Genomic DNA, 21593 nt, shown 5'->3' with positions numbered 1-21593 from the left:
CAGATGACGTGTGTACCCAGCGATGCGACCGGTGACCACCCCTGCCGACGGGCTTACATATCAGGCGACTTGGTACACACTAGACGATCTGGTGCCCAATATATCGGTACCTGCCGCATCCCGCTGCAAGGGATCATCAGCCGCATAGTCAGGTTGAGCGGCATGTAGGGACAACCTGATGATGCGGCTGACGAGTGTGAAACTGCAGACATAGTGGGTACAATATGACGTTCTGATCTGTCGGAATCGGCCAAATCGTCTAATGTGTACCCAGCGTAAGCCTACACATCTGTCCAATTTTGCAGCAGATTTCAGATCTGCATCTGCTAAAACAATCTGCTAAAAGGATTGTGTCACTGTACGCACTCTCTTCCAATCCTTGACAGACCAGCTGCCACTCACAGGAATGAATTGGGTGAAAAATTGGACAAACCAGACTCAGGAGCATACAAACTTCTAAATTGGTCAGGTGATTGTCGATCTGGTCTCCTGATCTTTCAGCAGATTTAAAAATCTTTTGACAAGACCAGGTGACCAGCATTAGATTAAACCAGAGGTTGTGTGAGCGTACAAACACTCTACCAATATGAAACCAACTGTAGGGCAGATTGGATGAGAATTGTACAAGTGTGAACCCAGCTCAAGGGTACCGACTAAAAGAGTTGTTCTGTTATATGGAATACAAAATGCTATTTTCAAATGTTTGAAGTGGTTAAGTAGTAATTTATAGTTTAAGAAATCTCACCACACTCTGCACATACTACATGACTGCAAAGCAACTCAGTCACATTGTAAAACTACTCACGGTGTCATTGTTAATACAGTTTTCTAAATCCAATACACTGCACAGGAGAAACGTCATATTAAACCATTAAAAAAATAAATGTAGCTATTTAATAAATTGAACTTTGATTACAGTTGTATTTGAATTGATTTCAATAGATTATTTGCTGAATGGAGCTATGCGAATCCAATACAGAATAGAATATTTTGGTCATATACGAAAAGTGTGCAGGTCATATCTGCCGATTGTTCTGTTTTGCATGTATTTATTTATAAGACCCCAAACACTCTTCAAAAATAAACCACCACATCAAAATAAGATGTATGGAAATCAATGGTTCCCAATCATGAGTGTACCGGAAATTTGTATATACAGAGCCATGTAGGAAATGTTACTTGTGTGGCATTGCCCCAAGAGTTGAAATGTTACTCACCAAAGCAAACCAATAACTCCATCCAGGAGGTACATGGCTCATTCCACCAGCATCCTCCACTCCATACTGTACAAATTAAAAATAAGATTAGAACAATATAAACTATAGGAATGTTGAGATAAAAGGAGCCATTTTGAACTGTTTAAAATGTAGTTACAAACTAACGAGATGAGAGAAAGAAGGTGAACAGAAATCATCCTGTATAGCGATCATTTAATCCCATACACAAGAAGCAGGTTATAATAAACTCCCAATCACAAGAACACATTTTAATAGCATTCAAAGCACATGACCATGTAAATTTAATGTTCGTGTTTTCTCATAATGAATTTATTTTTTGGTGTTAAATGTGAAAACACTTTAGAATTACAGCATGACCACAAAATAATATTTATAGATTACGATTAAAATGTACACGTGTTATTTGAAGCATCTGCACATCTCCTTGTTCAGTTAGCAGTTGATAAAAGGGATTTTCTCCTTTGATGCAAGAGACCCCAATAGTTGTAATTACTAAGGAAGAGAAAGCTCTGTCAGGATGTCAGTCCGTCCTATGGACTTTGGTGAAAGAGTTTACTACCGGGTTCCACCATCATCCACATGAAAGAGTTATAGAAGGATTTGTCTATGGCAGGGGTGTGCAATAAGCATCCCTCCAGCTCTTGTTGAACTACACATCCCAGCATGCCTTGCCACAGTTTTACCATGGCCAAATAGCAATACTGTGGCAGGGCATGCTGGGATGTGTAGTTATACAATAGCTGGGGGGCTGCTTCTGCCACCCTTAGTCTATGGTCTGAGGCATGGATACTCCATTTCTAATTCATGGCTATCTATGACCCATCAGGGTGTATCAAAGCTCTGTTCAAGTGGCTTAATTTCCAATGCAATTTTTGCAATATTAAATACTGAAATTCCATCTACCACATAAGAGATTTTGGACTTTTCAGCTTCGAAAGTTTGCCAATTGTACTACACAGCTGAAATTAAGAAATTGTAAAACATGCTGAGGGCCTCCAATGCACTAAACACATTATCAACAACGTTCTGATTTGCACTACACAATATGAAACAAATATTATGTGGGTGCAGGGGTATATTGAGAAGAGAGGGCCCGTGTTCATTCACCACCTAGGGCCCCGTCCTCTTTCTCCAGCAGCCTCGGCGTACTTACAGGTTCAGTAGACTCCGAACAGTAGTCTGTTGCTGGAGTCTACTGCGCAGGACACCAGGAAAATGGCAAGGCAGCCATTTTCCTTGCGATTTCCCTACTGCAATGCACAGAACACTGGGAAAATGGCTGCTGCAGCCACTCTCCAGGCGTTCTGTATATTGCTGACGTGGGAGTTTCAGAGAGGTAAGTATTAGGAAGTATGGGTGCAGGGTGTGCGGTGTGGGCCCCCTGGCCTGTGTGCCCCGCACACCATGCACCCGTTATAGATACAAAACCGGTCAGAAATGGTGGTTGTTGTTTTTTTTCAAACTGTAATATTAGTTTAAAAAGTATTTTTTTTTAAATATATTTAAATATTTTATTGAACAAAATATATTTATGACTAGGGGGTGTCTCGCACCACCCCGTGTTCATAGGCCTTCATTATAAAATCACTTCCCACCACCCATTGGCAATAGACCCCCAAATGGTCATAAATCCTAGCAACAGTCCCCTGTGTTATAAACCAACCCCTTCCCACTCCCTCCCTTCCCGTCATCATATTACTTTATTTAACCCCGCTCCCACCCACAGCCTTCTGGGGCACAATTCCAGTAGTAAAGTTGGCAATCACAGACCACAGCATCACTGCAGGGGACTCGGGGAAACGGGGACACAGCAGGGTGGTGTGGTTGCATGGAATGCGCCCTTGTCAGCTGTAGCACTACTGGCTGCGGTCGTGTCCCATGTGACCATGCTAGTTAAGTGGTTAAAGAACCTTTTAATTACATTCATGCTCATTCAATTATGCACCTTACATTTACAGGCAATACATTTTGTTAAACGTGCAGCAACTCCATGTGGCATCGATTCCACAAGCGGACAGAAGACCTAGTAGGATCTTGATACATGCCATCTGGACAGCTTCCTACAGCTCCCTGATATTTGTAGATGCAGGATCTTGGGTGTGAATGGACCTCTCCACCACATTCCATAAATGCTCGATTGGGTTCATGTCGGGTGAACGAGGTGGCCATACCATTCATTGGAACTCTCCAGAATGCACCTTCAACAAGTTCTGGACAACTTGGGTCAGATAACACTGTGCATTATCCTGCTGGAATATTCCATAGTTTTGGGGATACATGAAGTCGATGAAGGACTGCAAATGGTCATCAAGCAATACAACGTAGCAGTTACCGGTTAAATGACGTGTTCAGACGGACCAGCGGACCCAACCCATTGTACGTTAACACACCCAACACCATTATGGAGCTACCACCAGCCTGCATTATGCCCTGTTCACAACTGGGGTCCATGGCCTCATGGGGTCAGCACTACACCCGAACCCTGCCATCAGCCTGAAATAACTGGCACAGTGAGTCATCAGACCATGCCACAAGTTGCCAGGCCACCAGGGTCCAATTAGCGACGTCACAAGCCCTGGGGAGGCACGGTGTCCGGTGTCGTAGTGTTTACTGGGGCACTCTGGTGGGTCTTCTGCTCCCATATCCCATGGATGCTAAAAAAACATTGCACTGACCTGCTGGACATGCATCTGGTATCTCCTGCATTGAATGTGATCTGAGTCAGTGTCGCTTGTCAATTCTGGCCAGACGCTGCTGGTCATGATCATTAAGCACCCGTGGTGAGCCACTGTGCTGTCCACAGTGGAAGGTAATGCCTTCTATGAGGTATTCCCAGTACACACGTGACACCGTAGATTGAGGAATTTTGAATGTCCGCACTACTTCGGAAATAGAATGTCCCATCCATCGGGCACCCATTATCATGCACCATTCAAACTCCGATAATTCGCGTTGCCTTGCCATGAGCAGCCTAGCCGGTGTTCAAACTAACTAATGAAATGTCAGATTGCGATTGATGCAGCTCTGGGCAATTCCAAGACGTCATAGTACGGTGACGCCGCCTACTATTACCTTTACATACTGCTATCCCATGACTTTTGGCACTTCAGTGTATTACCCCCATAAGAAAATTATGTTTTTTTTTAACTTATTCAAAACAGAATTGTTGCCCACATAATACGAGGGTGAGTCAAAAATTATCCACACACTGGCTGTAGAAAAGACAAATACGCTCAATGTTCTCATCAGTGCTGGACATGGACGGGTGTCCGGCTCCTTCTTCATGGCTGACACTTGTGCAACCTTCTTTGAACTTCTCTATGCATTCATACATACTTCTTTGTGACAAAACATTTTCTCCATACTGTGCACAAAGTCTTGGATAAATATCGGCACCAGACCCTCAGACCACAAAAAAAAGGAATCACTGCACACAGCTCTTCTTTCGTGCAAATCACAAGTGGGACAGCTAATTTTTCTTGCACTGCAGCCACAAATGAATTGATGTTCAAACTTGCATAATAGTGACTGTGGAGACAGTGACCTAGTACAGAAAGCGCTGATAAGACAGTGCGGCCAACAGAAATTTTGATATAACTGGAGTGCGGATATTTTGACTCACCCTCGTATATGTATTGTGCATTCTTTGATTGGCCAGATAACTTCCCAGCAGTTTTGTGGAGGGGTTGGTGAAACAGTCGGCGGTTTAACCATTTCTAAATGTCACACACTGACAACATTGAGATTCATTCTCAAAAATCTAGAAAATCTAGCAGTTTGGATGTCAAACAACAAGAAAAAAATGAAGGTAGCTCTAGTGTCTCAGAGTCAAATGGGATGCTGCCTGTGAGGAAAAACAATTAGGGGCTCACCTTCCCTAAATAGACAGATCAATAAAGAACAAGACCTCTGGCGCTTCTCATATCAACTATGTATTTCATATAATACGCAGAATCACAATTCAGTAAAACTAAAAAGAATTTAATATGTAAAAGCAATGGTAGTCCATATGCAACATTAAACTGGTAAATACCGGTACAAACATATACACAAACAACATATAACATAAGACAGTGCAATCCTATATAGACTATGTCAGATATGCCTCCGAGCGTTTTACTCTGTAGATACTATATCAAATGTCTCTGAGATGCATAATGTTCCAATAATAATAAATAATCGTCTTTAAATGAATGAACTCATCTGAGGTGCAGAACTGCAAGCGTTCCTTCTTCCCCTCTCACGATCATCTACGCGTTTCACCTATATAGATAGGCTTCCTCAGGATGGTGAGTGTGTAGTGCCTCCATCTCTTTTGTACCTATAGGTCCACTTCAGAGACCGCCTTCTATCCGGTCACATGTTTGCTGCTTCTGCTTACGGGCACGTGGTTTCTGCTTCCGGTCGCAGTGCATCACTGGTCCCCCATGTTTGCCGGCAAACTACCTCCATCGACGGAACCATCCACGGTACCACCGGATTCAGTCTGGAACGGTGAGACTGTTCTAATTTCACTGATGATTCAGTGTTATTGAATGCGGACTGCACCTCAGATGAGTTCATTCATTTAAAGACGATTATTTACTATTATTGGAACATTATGCATCTCAGAGACATTTGATATAGTATCTACAGAGTAAAACGCTCGTAGGCGTATCTGACATACTCAGTCTATATAGGATTGCACTGTCTTATGTTATATGTTGTTTGTGTATATGTTTGTACCGGTATTTACCAGTTTAATGTTGCATATGGACTACCATTGCTTTACATATTAAATTCTTTTTAATTTTACTTGAATTGTGATTCTGCGTATTATATGAAATACATAGTTGATATGAGAAGCGCCAGAGGTCTTGTTCTTTATTGGATGTCAAACACACCAGTGACATACTGCATTTCAAACACCGCACAAACCCACTTTAGTGAAATCCCCCCAATGTCTCTCAAATATTCCAACATAATATGCAAAGTTTTGCGAATTGTTTTTTGTCAAACAAAAATGTACACCTAGAATAAAGACCTTCTGTGTATAAGGTGGGTCGAATATCCAAGATTAAGACAGGACTTGCAGTTAAACTAATATTTTATAGGCAGAGTCAAAGCCAGGGAGATACAAATTATGGGCTGTATTCAATTAAGTGCGAAAAGCTCGTTTCTGCGGAAAGGTATCGCCAGTGACGTCACGTCGCCATGTGAAAAAAACGTACCCCCTTATTCAATTCCAAAAACTTTTTGCCGGTGTGGAAAGTGAATGCATTAGAAGAGGCAAAAAAGATTTGCCTATGAAAGCAGTCCAGAATTGGGGTTTTGGGGTGCAAACTTGCGGAAACCACCCTGCACCCTTGGGACAGCCCCTAAAAGGTAAACGGTGTCCAAAAAAACAAACAAACTTAAGAACACCTCAAAAAATGAGTTTGAAAAAGGGGGCGAAAAAGTACAAAGTTGGGGGACAAACTTAAAAACTAGCGAAATAGACTCCAGGGGGGTCCCCAAGGATGCCCCAGGTGTTTTTAAGTTTGCAGGTGCTTGCGGCAGGTGGTTTTTTTAGTTTTTTTTAAAACTACATTTTAGCAACTTTAAAATATGCTAGCACCCATTTTCATGTACCCCAAATTTGCTGGGACTACTTATTTTCTGCAAAAAAACCCTGCTAAATGCTATTCTTCACCACTTCTGCAAAGACGCTAATTAGCAGCTATTGAGAGCATTTAAGTACCCAAAATACCTTCAGTAGGCCTATTCGGGGGTATCTATAGTGATCCCTAATGTCAGTGCATCTTTAGGGGGGGTGTCAGGCTGATTTCCCCAAATCTGACAGCACTTTTTGCCAGGTCCGAATTCACCGGGTCCCGTTTTTCTAATTGAATACGAGGATAAGCGGGGACGAGCGCGATACTTGTTCACATGAAAAACCAGCGATGTCGGCAAAACGTCTGGCATGCGAAGAGTACAGGACTTTTCGCACCTAACTGAATATGCCCCTATGTAGGACAGGGTGGCAGAGCCAGACAGGACTGATAGGACAGATTGAGACACACAAGCAAGAACATCATGCTCCACTCATCAAAACTTAAACATAGTTCCACAATCCCATGCAATCAATCGCAGTAGGTGTATTGCTTGGCAAACCAGCAGACAATGAATTCTGTTTCTTTCTTTACAGGAGTAACAACATTTAGCATGCTATGCTGGAATAACTCAGAGACAATATGAGATATGGTAAGAACTTACCCTTGTTATCTCTATTTCTACGAAGTCCATAGGGTTCCACAGGATACCTTGGGGTATAGGTGTGACGTCAGTCATCGGGCACCAAAGAGTTAAGCTTTCAGCCTCCCAGGATGCACTAGGTCCCCCTCCTATACCCCGCCCCCGAGCCAAGGCATCTCATTTAGTTACCAAGCCATAGGCCGGAGGAGGAGAAGGAAGAGAGAGAACAAAGATCTGGACACATACAAGAATCACATTCTCACCAGAGGGAGACGGAAAACCGGTGACCAGAGCAAAGCCCATCTGCAGCACAGGTGCGACAGGGCGGGAGTCCTGTGGAACCCTATGGACTTCGTAGAAATAGAGATAACAAGGGTAAGTTCTTACCATATCTCATATTTTCTACTTCAGGGTCCATAGGGTATCCACAGGATACCTTGGGGATGTCCCAAAGCAGTATCCTTTAAGGGTGGGGACGCTCCTGTGCAGAAAGGAGAATCCGCCGCCCGAAGGAAGCATCCTGAGAGGCGATGGTGTCAAACCTGTAATACCTCACGAAGGTATGGACAGAGGACCACGTAGCAGCCTTGCAGATCTGGATTGCAGAGGCACCACGTCGAGCTGCCCACGAAGGACCCACAGACCTAGTGGAATGAGCCTTCACAGAAGGAGGAACCGGCAGGCCTTCATGAAGATAAGCTTCAGAAATAGCCATACGGATCCAGGCTGCCAAAGTTTGCTTTGAAGCAGGCCAACCCTTTTTACGGAAGCCATAGAGGACAAACAAAGCGTCCGACTTCCTAAACGAAGAAGTGCGGTCAACATAAGTCCTTAAGGCCCGCACAACATCCAAAGAGGCCTCACCCACGGAAAGACCCGGTGAGTTAAAGGCCGGAACAATGATTTCCTCGTTAACATGAAACTGGGAAACAACTTTGGGAAGAAACTCGGGCCGAGTGCGGAGCACTGCCCTGTTCCCATGAAAAAACAAGAAAGGGGGTCTACAAGAAAGAGCCCCTAACTCAGAAACACGTCTGGCCGAAGCAATAGCCAGAAGGAAAACAGTCTTAGTTGTTAGCCATTTAAGATCCACTGAGCCCAGTGGTTCAAACGGCGGTCCTTGGAGAGCCCTCAGGACCACAGCCAAATCCCAAGGCGCCACAGGTGGAACAAAGGGCGGCTGAATGCGGACAACACCTTGCATAAAGGTGCGCACATCCGGGATTGTAGCAATCCTACGGTGAAACCAAACAGACAGGGCCGAAACCTGTACCTTCAAAGAAGCAAGGCGAAGCCCATGATCTAGTCCCGCTTGTAGGAAGGCGAGAATCCGAGACAGACGAAACTCCCGCGGTGCATAACCTCTCGGTCGACACCATTGGAAGAACGTATGCCACACGCGATGGTATATCCTCGCGGAAGACGGTTTCCGAGCTCGCAACATGGTACGCACCACAGAGCTGGAAAACCCCCGGGTCCTCAGCATGGCCGTCTCAACAGCCACGCCGTCAAAGACAGCCGAGTCAGGTCCGGGTGAAGACAAGGACCCTGAGACAGAAGGTCCGGTCGTAGCGGCAACCGCAGTGGACTGTCCACGGACAGACCCTGAAGGTCTGAGAACCAGTGCTGTCTGGGACACGCGGGAGCCATCAACAGGAGCGTCCCTCCTTCCTGTTTGAATTTCCGGATTACCCGTGGAAGAAGGGAGACCGGAGGGAACAGGAATGCGAACCGGAACGTCCACCGGACGGACAGAGCATCCACCAGAGACGCCCCTTCGTCTCTTGTGCGAGACCCGTACAACGGCAACTTGTTGTTGTGCCATGAGGTCGATCTCTGGAAGACCCCACCTGTCCACCAGCAGTTGAAAAACGTCCGGGTGCAGGGACCATTCCCCCGGATGAACGTCCTGGCGACTTAGAAAGTCCGCCTCCCAATTTAGCACTCCCGGGATGAAGACCGCTGATATGGCCGGAAGATTGCGCTCTGCCCAAACCAGGATCCGAGACACCTCTACGAGAGCCGCCCGACTGCGGGTTCCTCCTTGCTTGTTTATGTAGGCCACGGTGGTAGCGTTGTCCGATCGGACCTGTACCGGGTGACCCTGGAGAAACCGATGTGCCTGCTGGAGAGCATTGAAGACCGCACGGATTTCCAAGATATTTATGGGAAGCTCCGCTTCTGTCGGCGTCCACCTGCCCTGGAACAAGTGTGGACCCGAAACCGCTCCCCAGCCCCGAAGACTGGCGTCCGTTGTCAACAGGACCCAATTTGGAACCCAGAACGGACGTCCCTTGTTGAGGTGGGTCGTCTGTAACCACCAAGCAAGGGACAGGCGAACCTCCGGGGTGAGCACAATCGTCTGGGACTTCAGAGACTGAGGCAGCCCGTTCCACTTGGACAGGATCAGGTGCTGCAGAGGTCTGGAGTGAAACTGGGCGTATTCCACCATGTCGAACACCGACACCATGGAGCCCAGTAACCTCATCGCCGAGTGTAGGGACACCCGGCGGCTGTGCAGACAACTGTGCACCCTTGACTGTAAAGCAGAGATCTTGTCCTCCGTCACGAAGATCCTTTGCTGTCCCGAGTCCAATAAGGCTCCAAGATGCAGAATCCTCCGAGACGGGATTAGAGTGGACTTCTGCCAGTTGATTAGCCAGGCGTGCCGTTGCAGCAGTGCAATGGTCAGGTCCAAGTGGCGTAACAGGAGCTCTGGAGATCCTGCCACCAATAACAGGTCGTCCAAGTACGGCAACATGCGGACTCCCTGCAGCTGCAGAGAAGCCGCCATGACCGCCATCACCTTGGTGAAAACCCGTGGTGCTGTCGCCAGGCCAAAAGGTAACGCCCGAAACTGGAAGTGGTCGCTGCGGATTGCAAACCTGAGGAACTGTTGATGGCGCAAAAGAATAGGGACATGCAGGTAAGCGTCCTGTATGTCCAATGACACCACGTAGTCCCCAGGTTCCAGCGCCAGAATGATGGACCGTAGGGTCTCCATCCGAAACTTCGGTACCCGCAAAGACTTGTTGAGTGCTTTGAGGTTGAGAATCGGACGATACGACCCATTGGGTTTCTGTACCAAAAAAAGATTTGAATAGAAACCCTGGCCCCTCTGGGAGAATGGAACAGGCACTATAACTCCAGCCTGGAGCATAGTGTGCAATACCTTCCGCAGCTCCGTAGCCTTGTTCCGGTCTGATGGTAGACCCGTGGTGAAGAATCGAGCCGGGGGTCTGTGCCGGAAGGAGAGGGCGTACCCGTGTGAGACCACCTCCAGAACCCAAATGTCTGTCGTAGTGGTCGACCAACACTGGGCGAACTGCAGCAGGCGGCCTCCCACCCTGGGATCCCCCAAAGGGAGGCCCGGACCGTCAGGCCGCAGGCTTGTCATCTGGCTTTGGGGCCGGACGTCTGGTACTCCATGCCTGCTTCCGGGGCTTGACCGATTTCTTAGGGCCAGCCTGTCGAGGAAACGACTGTGGTTTGGGCCTGCCCTGGGCCCTAGATGACCGAAAGGACGATGGTCCAGAACCAGAAGGAGCAGCGGCTGACGGGAGACAAGCCGATTTGGCTGCCGCCAGCGTGGCCACAATCTTATCCAGATCCGGACCGAAGAGAACTTCTCCGGTAAACGGCAACGCCTCCAGACCCTTTTTGGAATCTGCGTCCGCCTTCCAGGATTGAAGCCACAAGGTGCGACGAGCAGCTACCGCTGCTGAAGAAATCCTAGACACCAGAGTACTAATGTCTAGGGCCGCCTCGTTGATGTAGGTGGCCGAATCACGGAGATTGCCAATCAACTCCGCCTGTTCGGCCGGACAGTCGGAATCAAAAGAAGCCTCTAATGAATCCGCCCAGCGCTCCATCGCTCTGGCAACCCAGCAAATGGCCATAGCCATGGTCCGGAACATCTGGGGTCACCACTATCTGTGACCCCAGATGTCCACCAGCATCCCCGGATCAGTACCGGCGTTCTGGTACCGGCGGGGTGTAGGGAAGACAGCATGGACGTCAGGACTGACTGTCCATGCTGTTCATCCAGATGTGCAGCCACAGCTGCATGAAGAAAGAGCTTCAGGGGCTCTTCTAAACCCCCCTCTAGCAGGTGCCTCCGACTCCGGCCGGGCACCAAACGAAACTGAGATGCCTTGGCTCGGGGGCGGGGTATAGGAGGGGGACCTAGTGCATCCTGGGAGGCTGAAAGCTTAACTCTTTGGTGCCCGATGACTGACGTCACACCTATGCCCCAAGGTATCCTGTGGATACCCTATGGACCCTGAAGTAGAAAGTACTGCTTATGTTGTGAATGGAGTTTCTAACTGTGACCCATCATCTGTATGTACCCAAAGAAGTTTGGATGCCCAGAAACTCCTTAATGTATGTCATCTTTCCTTACCCTGGTTCTGGGGAGTGAGACAGCGGTTTATTCATTGGTAGGTCTTCATTAATGCTTCAGACTTGATAAATTTGGTCAGTGCAACATTTAAACAATGACCATTCCATACTTTAAAATTGGATGCGATATGTTACAAGACACTTTGCTGGTCTTGAGAACATTTTGTTATTGAGAATATCTTAATTGGTTTACATTTAAATGGTACAACAAGTTAACTTTTCAAAGGCGCATACTATAACACTAGCTTAAGTACCTGGCGTTGTCCGGGTTTAAATCTTCAAATTATTAACTTAGGCATCCCAGACCAATTGCCACCCCTCTAAAGTTTTCTTCCAAATCCATCCAGTGGAAGGCCCAGAACAAGGTCCCTGGGTCAAAGTTCTGCCCAGCGTACACCAACGGGAGGTCCAACTGGGACCCTAACTCCCCTAAAACCTGGCCAGGATCCAACTGGACCACCTCACATTGGTTTCATCCCAAACGGTGCAAGGGTGGCCGAATGCATAACCAGACAGGCAAACAGACCAATAACTTTTATATACAAGATAGTGGTTCTCAAACTCGGTCCCCAGGACCCCACACAGTTCAAGTTTCCCAGGTCACCTAGCAGGAGCACAGGTGTAGTCATTACTCGCTGACACATTTTGTTAGATCCACTGGTGGAGCTACCTATTTCACTTGTGATTCTGTGAGGAGACATGTAAAACATGCACTGTTTGGGGTCCTGAGTACAGAGTTTGAGAAACACTTGGAATCATACAAAACAAATAAACTCAGATCCATGCGAGTCTCAGACAATATTGATTTTGGTTAAAACATTTAACAAAATTCTTAAAATCTGAACTAGGTAATTGTCCTTTATCCATCTAAAAAAATAAAACGTTCTAAATTAATTTGATAAACTTTTCTTTTTTGTTTCTGAAGTAAAAACTTACATTTAGCCAATATAAAAATATTTATGTGTGACAATTCTAGACATTTATACATTTATCCAACAATGACAGATTTGTCCAAACAAGTTTGACAATGTAGCTAGCCAACAATTGATGTGTGCAGGGGTCTTCCACCAACCCCAATGAATGGTAACTCTTGCAATGTCATTTTTTCAAGCTGATAAATTATCTACCAAATCTGTGCAAGCTCACGGTTTCTATGCGTGGCCAAGATGGGCAAATATCACGTAAGCTACCGGTTGTGCCTAATGACCACAGTAGCAGATGTGTGAACAGCTTGGGTCATTTAAACAGATATTCTTTACACCATTGCCTATGTATTCAATAGAATTTATAATAACTTGCAATCAAAATGAAATCAAGGAATGGAAACCTTAATCCGAGAACAATTCATGAGACTAAATGGTGTCCTGACTTTCTCTTATACGGAGCACCTGGACAAAGGTTGTGATTTGAACCATTACAGAAAGGTGAATAGATTAATAAACAAACTGGCTTATGTTTATATACCACCCTGTTACAGAATTATGTATATGGGAGCAGAGGACATTCTAAACTTTCATCAATCGCTACGGACATTTATGAACATTTGTGAGTGTGGACAATCACAAGGATGCATAGTAGTGTGAAATACATCTAATGAAGAAAAAAAACCATTAACAATACCTGATTTAAGTACTTTCCAGCAAACAACGTCTGGTAGCCGATAGACTGGAGAAGAGCTGGGAAGGTGTACGGCTCTTGTGTCTTCTGCCAGGCCTTGCTGCTACAGTTGCCCGCTATTGTGTTATTGACAACATGGTGGTTATGCGGGTATCGCCCAGACAGAATACTGGCTCTGCTCGGACAGCAGAGGGCACTGCCAACATACTACGGAAAATGCGAAACATTACTGTCTACAGAGAAAGATTACACAATATCAGCTACAGGAGGTAGCAAAAAACACCCGCTTGTCCGTTCAGTATAACATGGGGAGGGGATACACAATGATATACATTACATTTAAATTGCAGGCCTTCGCTGAGAAGTGTATTGCAATATACCAAACAAAGGCTAACAAATAAATCCTGCCACTGAAAAAAAATGGAGCTTCACTTGGTGTGAAATCAATATAATCAACAAAGGTCAGCCAGTAGTAATATTGTATATTGCACATACGAGTATGTGCTTATACTAGCAGTCACACAGTATACATTATATCAGCAGTCATAATTATATTGCAATGCGGTGGGCCTGTTATATTTTGTAATCTCAGCAATCTATCACATAATAGCTGGTAAACACATATGAGGGCCTCGCAACAACCGTGTTACCCCACAAAGCCCAACACTGCCAGCTCTCCAATGACAGAGCAAGGAAACAACCACAAAGTAGAAGCCTCCTTGTTGATCAGGTTAAATGACTGTAATTCTAACTAACATTGAACTTCTCTATGGCTTTTATATTTCTAGCTGAAGGAAACAATATTGGGTGCAGCCATTTACCAATTAATTTTCATTGGGCTTGAACATTTATCTAAAAACAAAATGAAAGACTTACAGCATTGGTAAATGTTACGCCAAGATCTGCAATCAGCTCTTTGGTCTTCTTTAATGGAGTCTAGAGAAAGACAATGAAACCTATTTATAAAATAACAGTTTTACTTCTGATCCATTTTCAATCTATTACCCCAACATTTTCCAGTTTATATAATTGTATATATTGCATGTGTAACTCTTACAATCTTACAGAGCTACACCATGGGGCATATTCAATTTAGGTGCAAGTTTACCAAAAATCTCACACCTGCAGGTGCAAGATTTTTGGTATTTAATAGGATGTGAGTTTTTTTATTTACTTTTTTGAGCATCTTCAGAGCAAATCCAATTTTTCATAAAAAAAAAAAAAACCAACAACTTACTTTTAAAGAAAAATTGTAGGCACTTGCTCTGGAACCCTTTGGAGACCCCCTTAATGACTAATTAAGCAATTGGAGGTTTCAAATTAGCTTAATTAGTCCTTAATTACTCACCTTCTGCAGCAATGTCCTCGCTCATCCTTCTCCTCTCCAGCGTCGCAGACAGCTTCCATGGACCAGCCAAACACAGAACAGGTTCTACCCCTAACCCTGCACTTCCTCTCCACACACTACCCCTAACCCTGCACTTCCTCTCCACACACACACACACACACACACACACACCTTCTAACCCTGCACTTCCTCTCCACACACACACACACACACGCACACTACCCCTAACCCTGCACTTCCTCTCCACACACACTACCCCTAACCCTACACTTCCTCTCCACACACACTACCCCTACACTTCCTCTCCACACACACTACCCCTAACCCTACACTTCCTCTCCACACACACACACACTACCCCTAACCCTACACTTCCTCTCCACACACACACTACCCCTAACCCTACACTTCCTCTCTCCACACACACACACACACACACACACACACACACACACACACACACACTACCCCTAACCCTGCACTTCCTCTCCACACACACTATCCCTAACCCTGCACCCGCCCACACACTACCTACTACACTACTGTTGATAACCCTGCACACACTACCCCTAACCCAGCCAGGAACTAAATCGCCCATAAGCCTTCTCCTCTTCCCAGCATCCTTCTCCACAACTTGACTTACATAGGGGGACTGACAGGGAGCGGGCGGAACACATTGGCAAGTGCCCGGTGTTCCATGCCGCATCTTTTTTTTCTCCCCTGCGGGATTTTGCATAAAAAAAAAAATTGTGACCATTTATTTTGATTGGATATAATGCGGGTATCGGGGGAGTGCTCATACCCACTGTAATGCAAAATTGGGAGCGAGGTGCACAAGGTTTTTGCAGGCGAAGTCCCGCACTTAATTGGATATGCCCCAAATTTCGGGGCTTTATAAGTCCTAGCTGAAGTTATCCACATCATAGACTGGAGGGCTGTTTCCAGCTTGATTCTGTTTTTTCTACCAAATGTATAATGTCATTCACACACACAATGAGCAACAATATCAGTGGATGATATTAAGTAAGAGATTTATCAAAGCTTGAAGAGAGATAAAGTGGAGAGAGATTAAGTACCAACCAATCAGCTTCTTATACCCTTTCCATTCCAAACATAGCCTTTTGACCAGGGATATTCCCGAGGCTTGCGGCTTGACCTGGGTCTTGGCTATGTGTGAGCAGACCCGACCTGGGTCGTATGTCCTGGGTACATAACCCTGCTCAATACAAGAGCTATTACCAGGACCAATCCGGGTCACCTGTAGTGTGAATGGTGTGACCCGGGTTGCGCTGAAAATGCACTTCATTGGCTGTTTGGGGCGCTTCCAGATTAATGCAAGTCAAAAAAAAAAAAAGCATCCCCTTCCAATGACTCACACTGATTGCCAGGGCAGGCACGGGTGTGAATGGTGTCGACCTGGGAATTTCACGGGACCCGGGTCCAAGGTGTAGTGTGAAAGGGGTTCCTAGCTGAGACAAGGGATGAAGCAGTGTTCAAAAACCTGGGTCGGAGTCCCGGCTCATGTCTGGTAGGGGTATAACTGTCATTTTACAGGCTGCGTTAGGATCTGATTGGTTGGTACTTTAACGCCGTCCACTTTCTCTCTCTCCAAGGCTTAATACTTAGACCCCACTATCTCTCTCCAAGCTTTGATAAATCTCCCCCTATATCTGAGAAATCAAGCCAGAAGCAACATACAGAAAAAGATGAAAACTGCATTTCACATCCCAAACACCTTACAAAACCGTGCACCTCCATCAAAATATTTGAGCGACCCTACCCTATATCTAGCTACTTTTATGCAACTTTTTATTTAACTCTCCCAGGAACTCTTCAAAAGAGCACAGATGGATCTGCCACAATGACTAAATCACCAGAAGCAATTCTGACTATTACATATTTAAACTCAACTGCCCACTATCTAGCACAACACCCTTCCTACTCACAGCACCCAGTGCAAACATTGCAAACAGCACAAGGGCCACTTTATTTTCTCAGATTCCAAGTACATCATATATCCCCCACCATACAATATCACTACGTGGCCAAATTAGTTCTACTGGATCCCACAAATTCTCAGCATGTGATATGTATAGCGAAAAGAGCCTTTAAACAGATTCAATAGGTGCTTCTACCCATTGATGCATAGAGGGAGAGGTCCCAGGGACAACTGCAGGGGGCGTGGCACAATGAAACAGATCATCACTGCCCTGCCCTCACTGCAACACGTGGTTGGCATTTTGAGTGATGGGCTTGCCATGATGAGGCTTTTCACCGTGCTTTGCATAATCACGACCCCGCACACTTCACTGCAGCTGTGGGCGGGATGTGAGAGGGTTGTCTACTCTCCCCAGATATATCCCCAAAATGACTATTCAATTAAACTAAAACTTGCAGATTACTGTGCTGGTATACATAAAGTATAAGCAGAGCCACCAAGAAAGGTGATTTTTAAAAATTTAGGGGAGATGTATCAATCTTTAAGAGAGATAAATTGCTGGCAAGTCCATAATGATTGCATATTGAGGGGCAGATGTGCTAAGCTCGGAAAAGTGATACATTGAAAAGTGATAAACTATCAACCAATCAGCTCCTAACTGTCATTTTTCAAACACAGCCTGTAACATGACAGTTAGGAGCATAGTGGCTGGTCGTTTATCACTTACCAGAGCTTAGTACAACAAGGGTGGTCATTAATACATCTCGTCCTCAAAGAAATATGGGGGAGATGTATCAAGCCTTGGAGAAAGATAAACTGGAGAAGTTTCCCAAAGCAACCAATCAGCTTCTAACGGTCATTTCAAATAAATGACAGAAGCTGACGGGCTGCTTTGGGAATCTTCTCCAGTTTATCTTTCTCTAGGCTTGATACATCTCCCCCATGGTGTTTGCTTTATTACACTTGCTCAGGGATTTTACACATTGTAAGGGGTACTTGGGATTGACACATTATAGGGTATACAGTAGAAATCCTGTCCTATACTGTACAAGTCATATGCTCCTTATCCTGACACCACGAGGGAAGTTACTCATAATAAGTATGGTCATAACAAGACTCAGCATCTCGTGGTTTATGCCAAAATATTGGAAACAATAAACAAACATCTGTTTAACTTGCGGCTGTGACAATTGTTTTGGTGAAGGCATTCTACAAATACTGAGTTTAGGAACACAGACGAAAACTAAAACTAAAATAATACTAGTAATAATAATAATTAATCATTACATTGCTAATGAAGCTTTCACATCTGAAACAATCTGACTGTGAAATGTTTTACATGGTCCAAAGATACTTTCGAATTAGTGTTGAAAGCTCAGATAAGATGTGGAATTCTGATACAAAGGTGACAAATGGTTATGTTTAGGAGCGTCATGGGGTGAATTCCTAAAACCATTGTAAAGGTGTTGGGTCATTTTTATAAATATAACAATAAGACACTGGCATTAATTTCATGCACTTTGCTAATGTTTTAAAGTTAGTACAGTTATTAAAATATACAAAACACAATGCCAGGGGGTACCTGTTCTAAGGGGGCGATTCAATTCAGCGCAATGCTGGATAGCCCGGGAAGGAGTTCCCAGAGCTATTCAATTGACCGTGCTGTTAAGTCCATCTAAAACTACTTAAGTTGGAGTATACCGGGTTCCTCGTCTTAATATGGGTGTTATGTCGCGATAACTGGCATTCCCCGACTTAAGTGCTGCCCGCGAAGCTGTTAGCGCATGCACTAAGCTGGAAAGCAGCATTATAGCCCTAGTTTAGTCGGTTTTCTGCTCACGGTGCAAGCACAAATCCTTTAGCCGGACTTAACAGCGCCGTCAATTGAATAGCTCCAGGAACTCCTTCCCGGGGCTATTCAATTCTGCACTAAGTGTGCTCAAATGTCACATTACACCATACAATTGTGTCCCTGGGGTTTATGTATCAAGCAGTGAAAAGCATGGAGAAGTGGACCAGTTTAGAACTTGCCCATAGCAACCAATCAGCTTGGATTGGTAACAAGTACAGTCTATAAAATAATAGGTAGGAGCTGATTGGTTGCTATGGGCAAGCTTTTCACTGCTTGATATATAAACCCCCCTGTCTTATATTATTATTGTTGGTTACTGTTAAGATGCCATGGTGCCTGCAGCAGCAGTTTGGAAGGCTGACCATTTTTAAAACTTGGACATATAAAGTAGACAAAATAGGGACAAATGTAAAAACAAAGTATATCAATCATGGGGGTTTATTCATGTAGAACATGAAGTGGCTACTGAAAAATATCACTATATATCGAATCACATCAATGCGATATATAGCGATGTTTAGTAGCCATTCATATACACTTACCTGTCCGATGCCTTCAGGCGGTATCTGGTCCCTCCGCGATCCCTGGACACAGTGAAAATACAAACATATTGGGAGCCCGATATGCCTGTATTCTAACTGCGCACGCGCCGGCATCTGAGAGCAGCAGGACAGGTGAGACCTGCTGCAATGGACATTGGGTAACAGGGGGCGGAGCCAGCCGCCGGGCAGAGAGCAGGGAAGTATGCAGTTTCCCTGCTCTGTTCGGCTTGTGGTACAGATTACGCCATCCTCAGATGGCGAATCTGTACGCAGGAGATGCTTTCCGTTCCTTTATGAATTGCACTCACCATATAAAAATGGTGATGCAATTCTAAACCAGAGCTGGGGTGCCACTGGCGAAGAGATAACCTTCTCCGCGGTAACCCCCTCTATGAATTACCGAAAGCATTGAAAAGCCCTGTTTTTAGATAAACAGGACTTTTCACTGCTTTATGAACAGACCCCAGTATGAGAGAAGCTAGCTTATTTAACATAGTTAATAGGAAGCAATGGGAAACTGGGGCTTATGATAGTTGTATTTCAATATGAAAAGGTGCAGTAGCAAACTCAGGGGCTGATCTATACCCCTTTCAGACCAATGGACCGGGAAATACACAGGTCTAGTAACATGTGAATTTCTCGGGTCTCAAACCCAGACCGTAGTATAAAACAGGGTCGCAGACTCGGGACTCCAACCCAGGTCGGCCCCTTTCACACATAGTCTAGACCCAGGTCGGTGGGCGTGCACTGGCAAAAGCCACATAAAGAGCACACACACAAACAGGTGCCAGTGATGGGGATAAGAAAAACAAACTATTTGAATCAAAATTTATTGATCAACTGTTCTGAAGCATAAGCCATGTAACCTGAGACACTGTGGGCGAGATGATGTACGAAGCCTTGGAGATAAAGTGTAAAGAGAGATAAAAGTAGCAACCAGTCAGATTCTGTCATGTTACAGGCTGGGTTTGAAAAATGACAGTTGGCAGCTGATTGGTTGGTACTTTTTCTCTCTATCCAAGGCTTAGTACATCTACCCTTAAGTAACTGTAAACTTGTCACACAACAACACTGAAGAACTGAAAAGAAGACGTTTGGTGGGATGGAAAGAGGCACACAGAGAGGAACACAACTCACTGGTGAACTTCCTATAATTATGTGTTTATGTTAAAGTTAACATTTCTATCCAGAGCTGATCCGAACTGAGGCATGTACACTGAAAGCACTAGGTACTTCCTGGCAATGTGCAGGTCACAAAAATATCTAATACGTAAGATACTTTGTTTATAGAAAGAATCTGACCGACTACCCACAATATAAGATCACAGAAGTTATTGGGAGACAGAACAGGTGATAGTAATGTAACAACTGGTCGGTCACAGGCCACAGAGGGGAAGGCGAACACGTAAACAAGGAAGACACCACCAGCAGGCTGTATGCAAGGCAGAATATGCAGAGGAGCACTGGGATATGGCAGGGCAGCCTATAATCTAGTTACCATGCCACCCAGGGACACATCCTGATCATCGGTTAGGATCAGCACCACGTTCGGTCTCCGGGACTCGCTGTCTTCCCCTTGTACAAGTACTGAGCACAGGAGTCTCAGTACTAATAAGCAGCAGGTCCATGCACGTAGAGAGCCGGGGTAACACATAGCTTTCCGCCGGGAGATCAGCAGCTACAATGGGAGCAGAGTCGTGCGGCTGCCGCTTTATTTCATTGCTGGGTAGAGGAACAGGAGCAGCAGACACAAATGAGTCCTACAGAGGAGGAAGTAGTGCGATGCTGGTCAGCTGCTCTCTGGCAGAGTCACATGTGTGCAAGTAACAGGAAGGGAGGAGGAGGAGGGAGCATACTGGGAAGGTAGTTACAGCCAACCATACTGGGAAGTCCTGGGCCCTGGGGTGCAGATAGCACTCACTCTGTCACATGCGCACACATTTGTCCATGGTTCTCTCGCCCACACATTGCCTTATGACTGGCTGTGGTAAAAGTCTCTGGAGAAGAAACTTCTATTTTTTAAATAATCTTATATTACAATGTGTGGTTAGGTGTGATATAGTGATTTTCAACCTATTTCAACTCGTGGCACACTGAATAAGATTTTAAAATAGCTAAGGCACACCGTCAGTCCCTGAATGAAATGTGAAAAGCTGAAGCAGGGACAAGAACTGTGAGAATGCTAGTTGCAGAGAATGAGGTTTATTAGACAGTGTAGAACACATTTGTAACACTTGTTGTGTCACCCAGGAATGGACTGGTCAGCAAGGTTACCAAACAACCTTCTTGTGGGCCCAAAGTGAGCCGGGTACACACAGGGCTGGCTCGCACAAGGGAGCCAGGGTCCGACTGTAGAAGATCCCTACACTCCCGCTGCCATTATTATTTTAAGCAGGGCCGGCGCTAGGCTGTGCTGCGCCCAGTGCCGTCTTGTGTTGCCGCC

General features: G+C 45.3%; 1 protein-coding gene across 1 annotated transcript in view; it reads right to left on the bottom strand.

Annotated features, from left to right (window-relative positions):
* GNS (glucosamine (N-acetyl)-6-sulfatase) overlaps positions 1-20977 on the bottom strand; it is a 48266-nt gene extending 27289 nt beyond the window's left edge. The window contains exons 1-4 of the mRNA XM_088467781.1: positions 20649-20977; positions 14346-14405; positions 13473-13676; positions 1218-1283 (exon numbers count right to left, since the gene is read on the bottom strand). Of these exons, the coding sequence (XP_088323907.1) occupies positions 1218-1283; positions 13473-13676; positions 14346-14405; positions 20649-20804 (486 nt within the window). The 5' untranslated portion in view covers positions 20805-20977. The remainder of the gene's footprint in view (positions 1-1217; positions 1284-13472; positions 13677-14345; positions 14406-20648) is intronic.
* Between the last annotated feature and the right edge of the window lie 616 nt (positions 20978-21593).

This window comes from Taudactylus pleione, unplaced genomic scaffold (assembly GCF_031769625.1).
Source record: "Taudactylus pleione unplaced genomic scaffold, aTauple2 ptg000075l, whole genome shotgun sequence".
NCBI lineage: Eukaryota > Metazoa > Chordata > Amphibia > Anura > Myobatrachidae > Taudactylus > Taudactylus pleione.
Note: the sequence above shows the minus strand (reverse complement) of the source record. Positions and strands in the feature narration are given on the sequence as shown.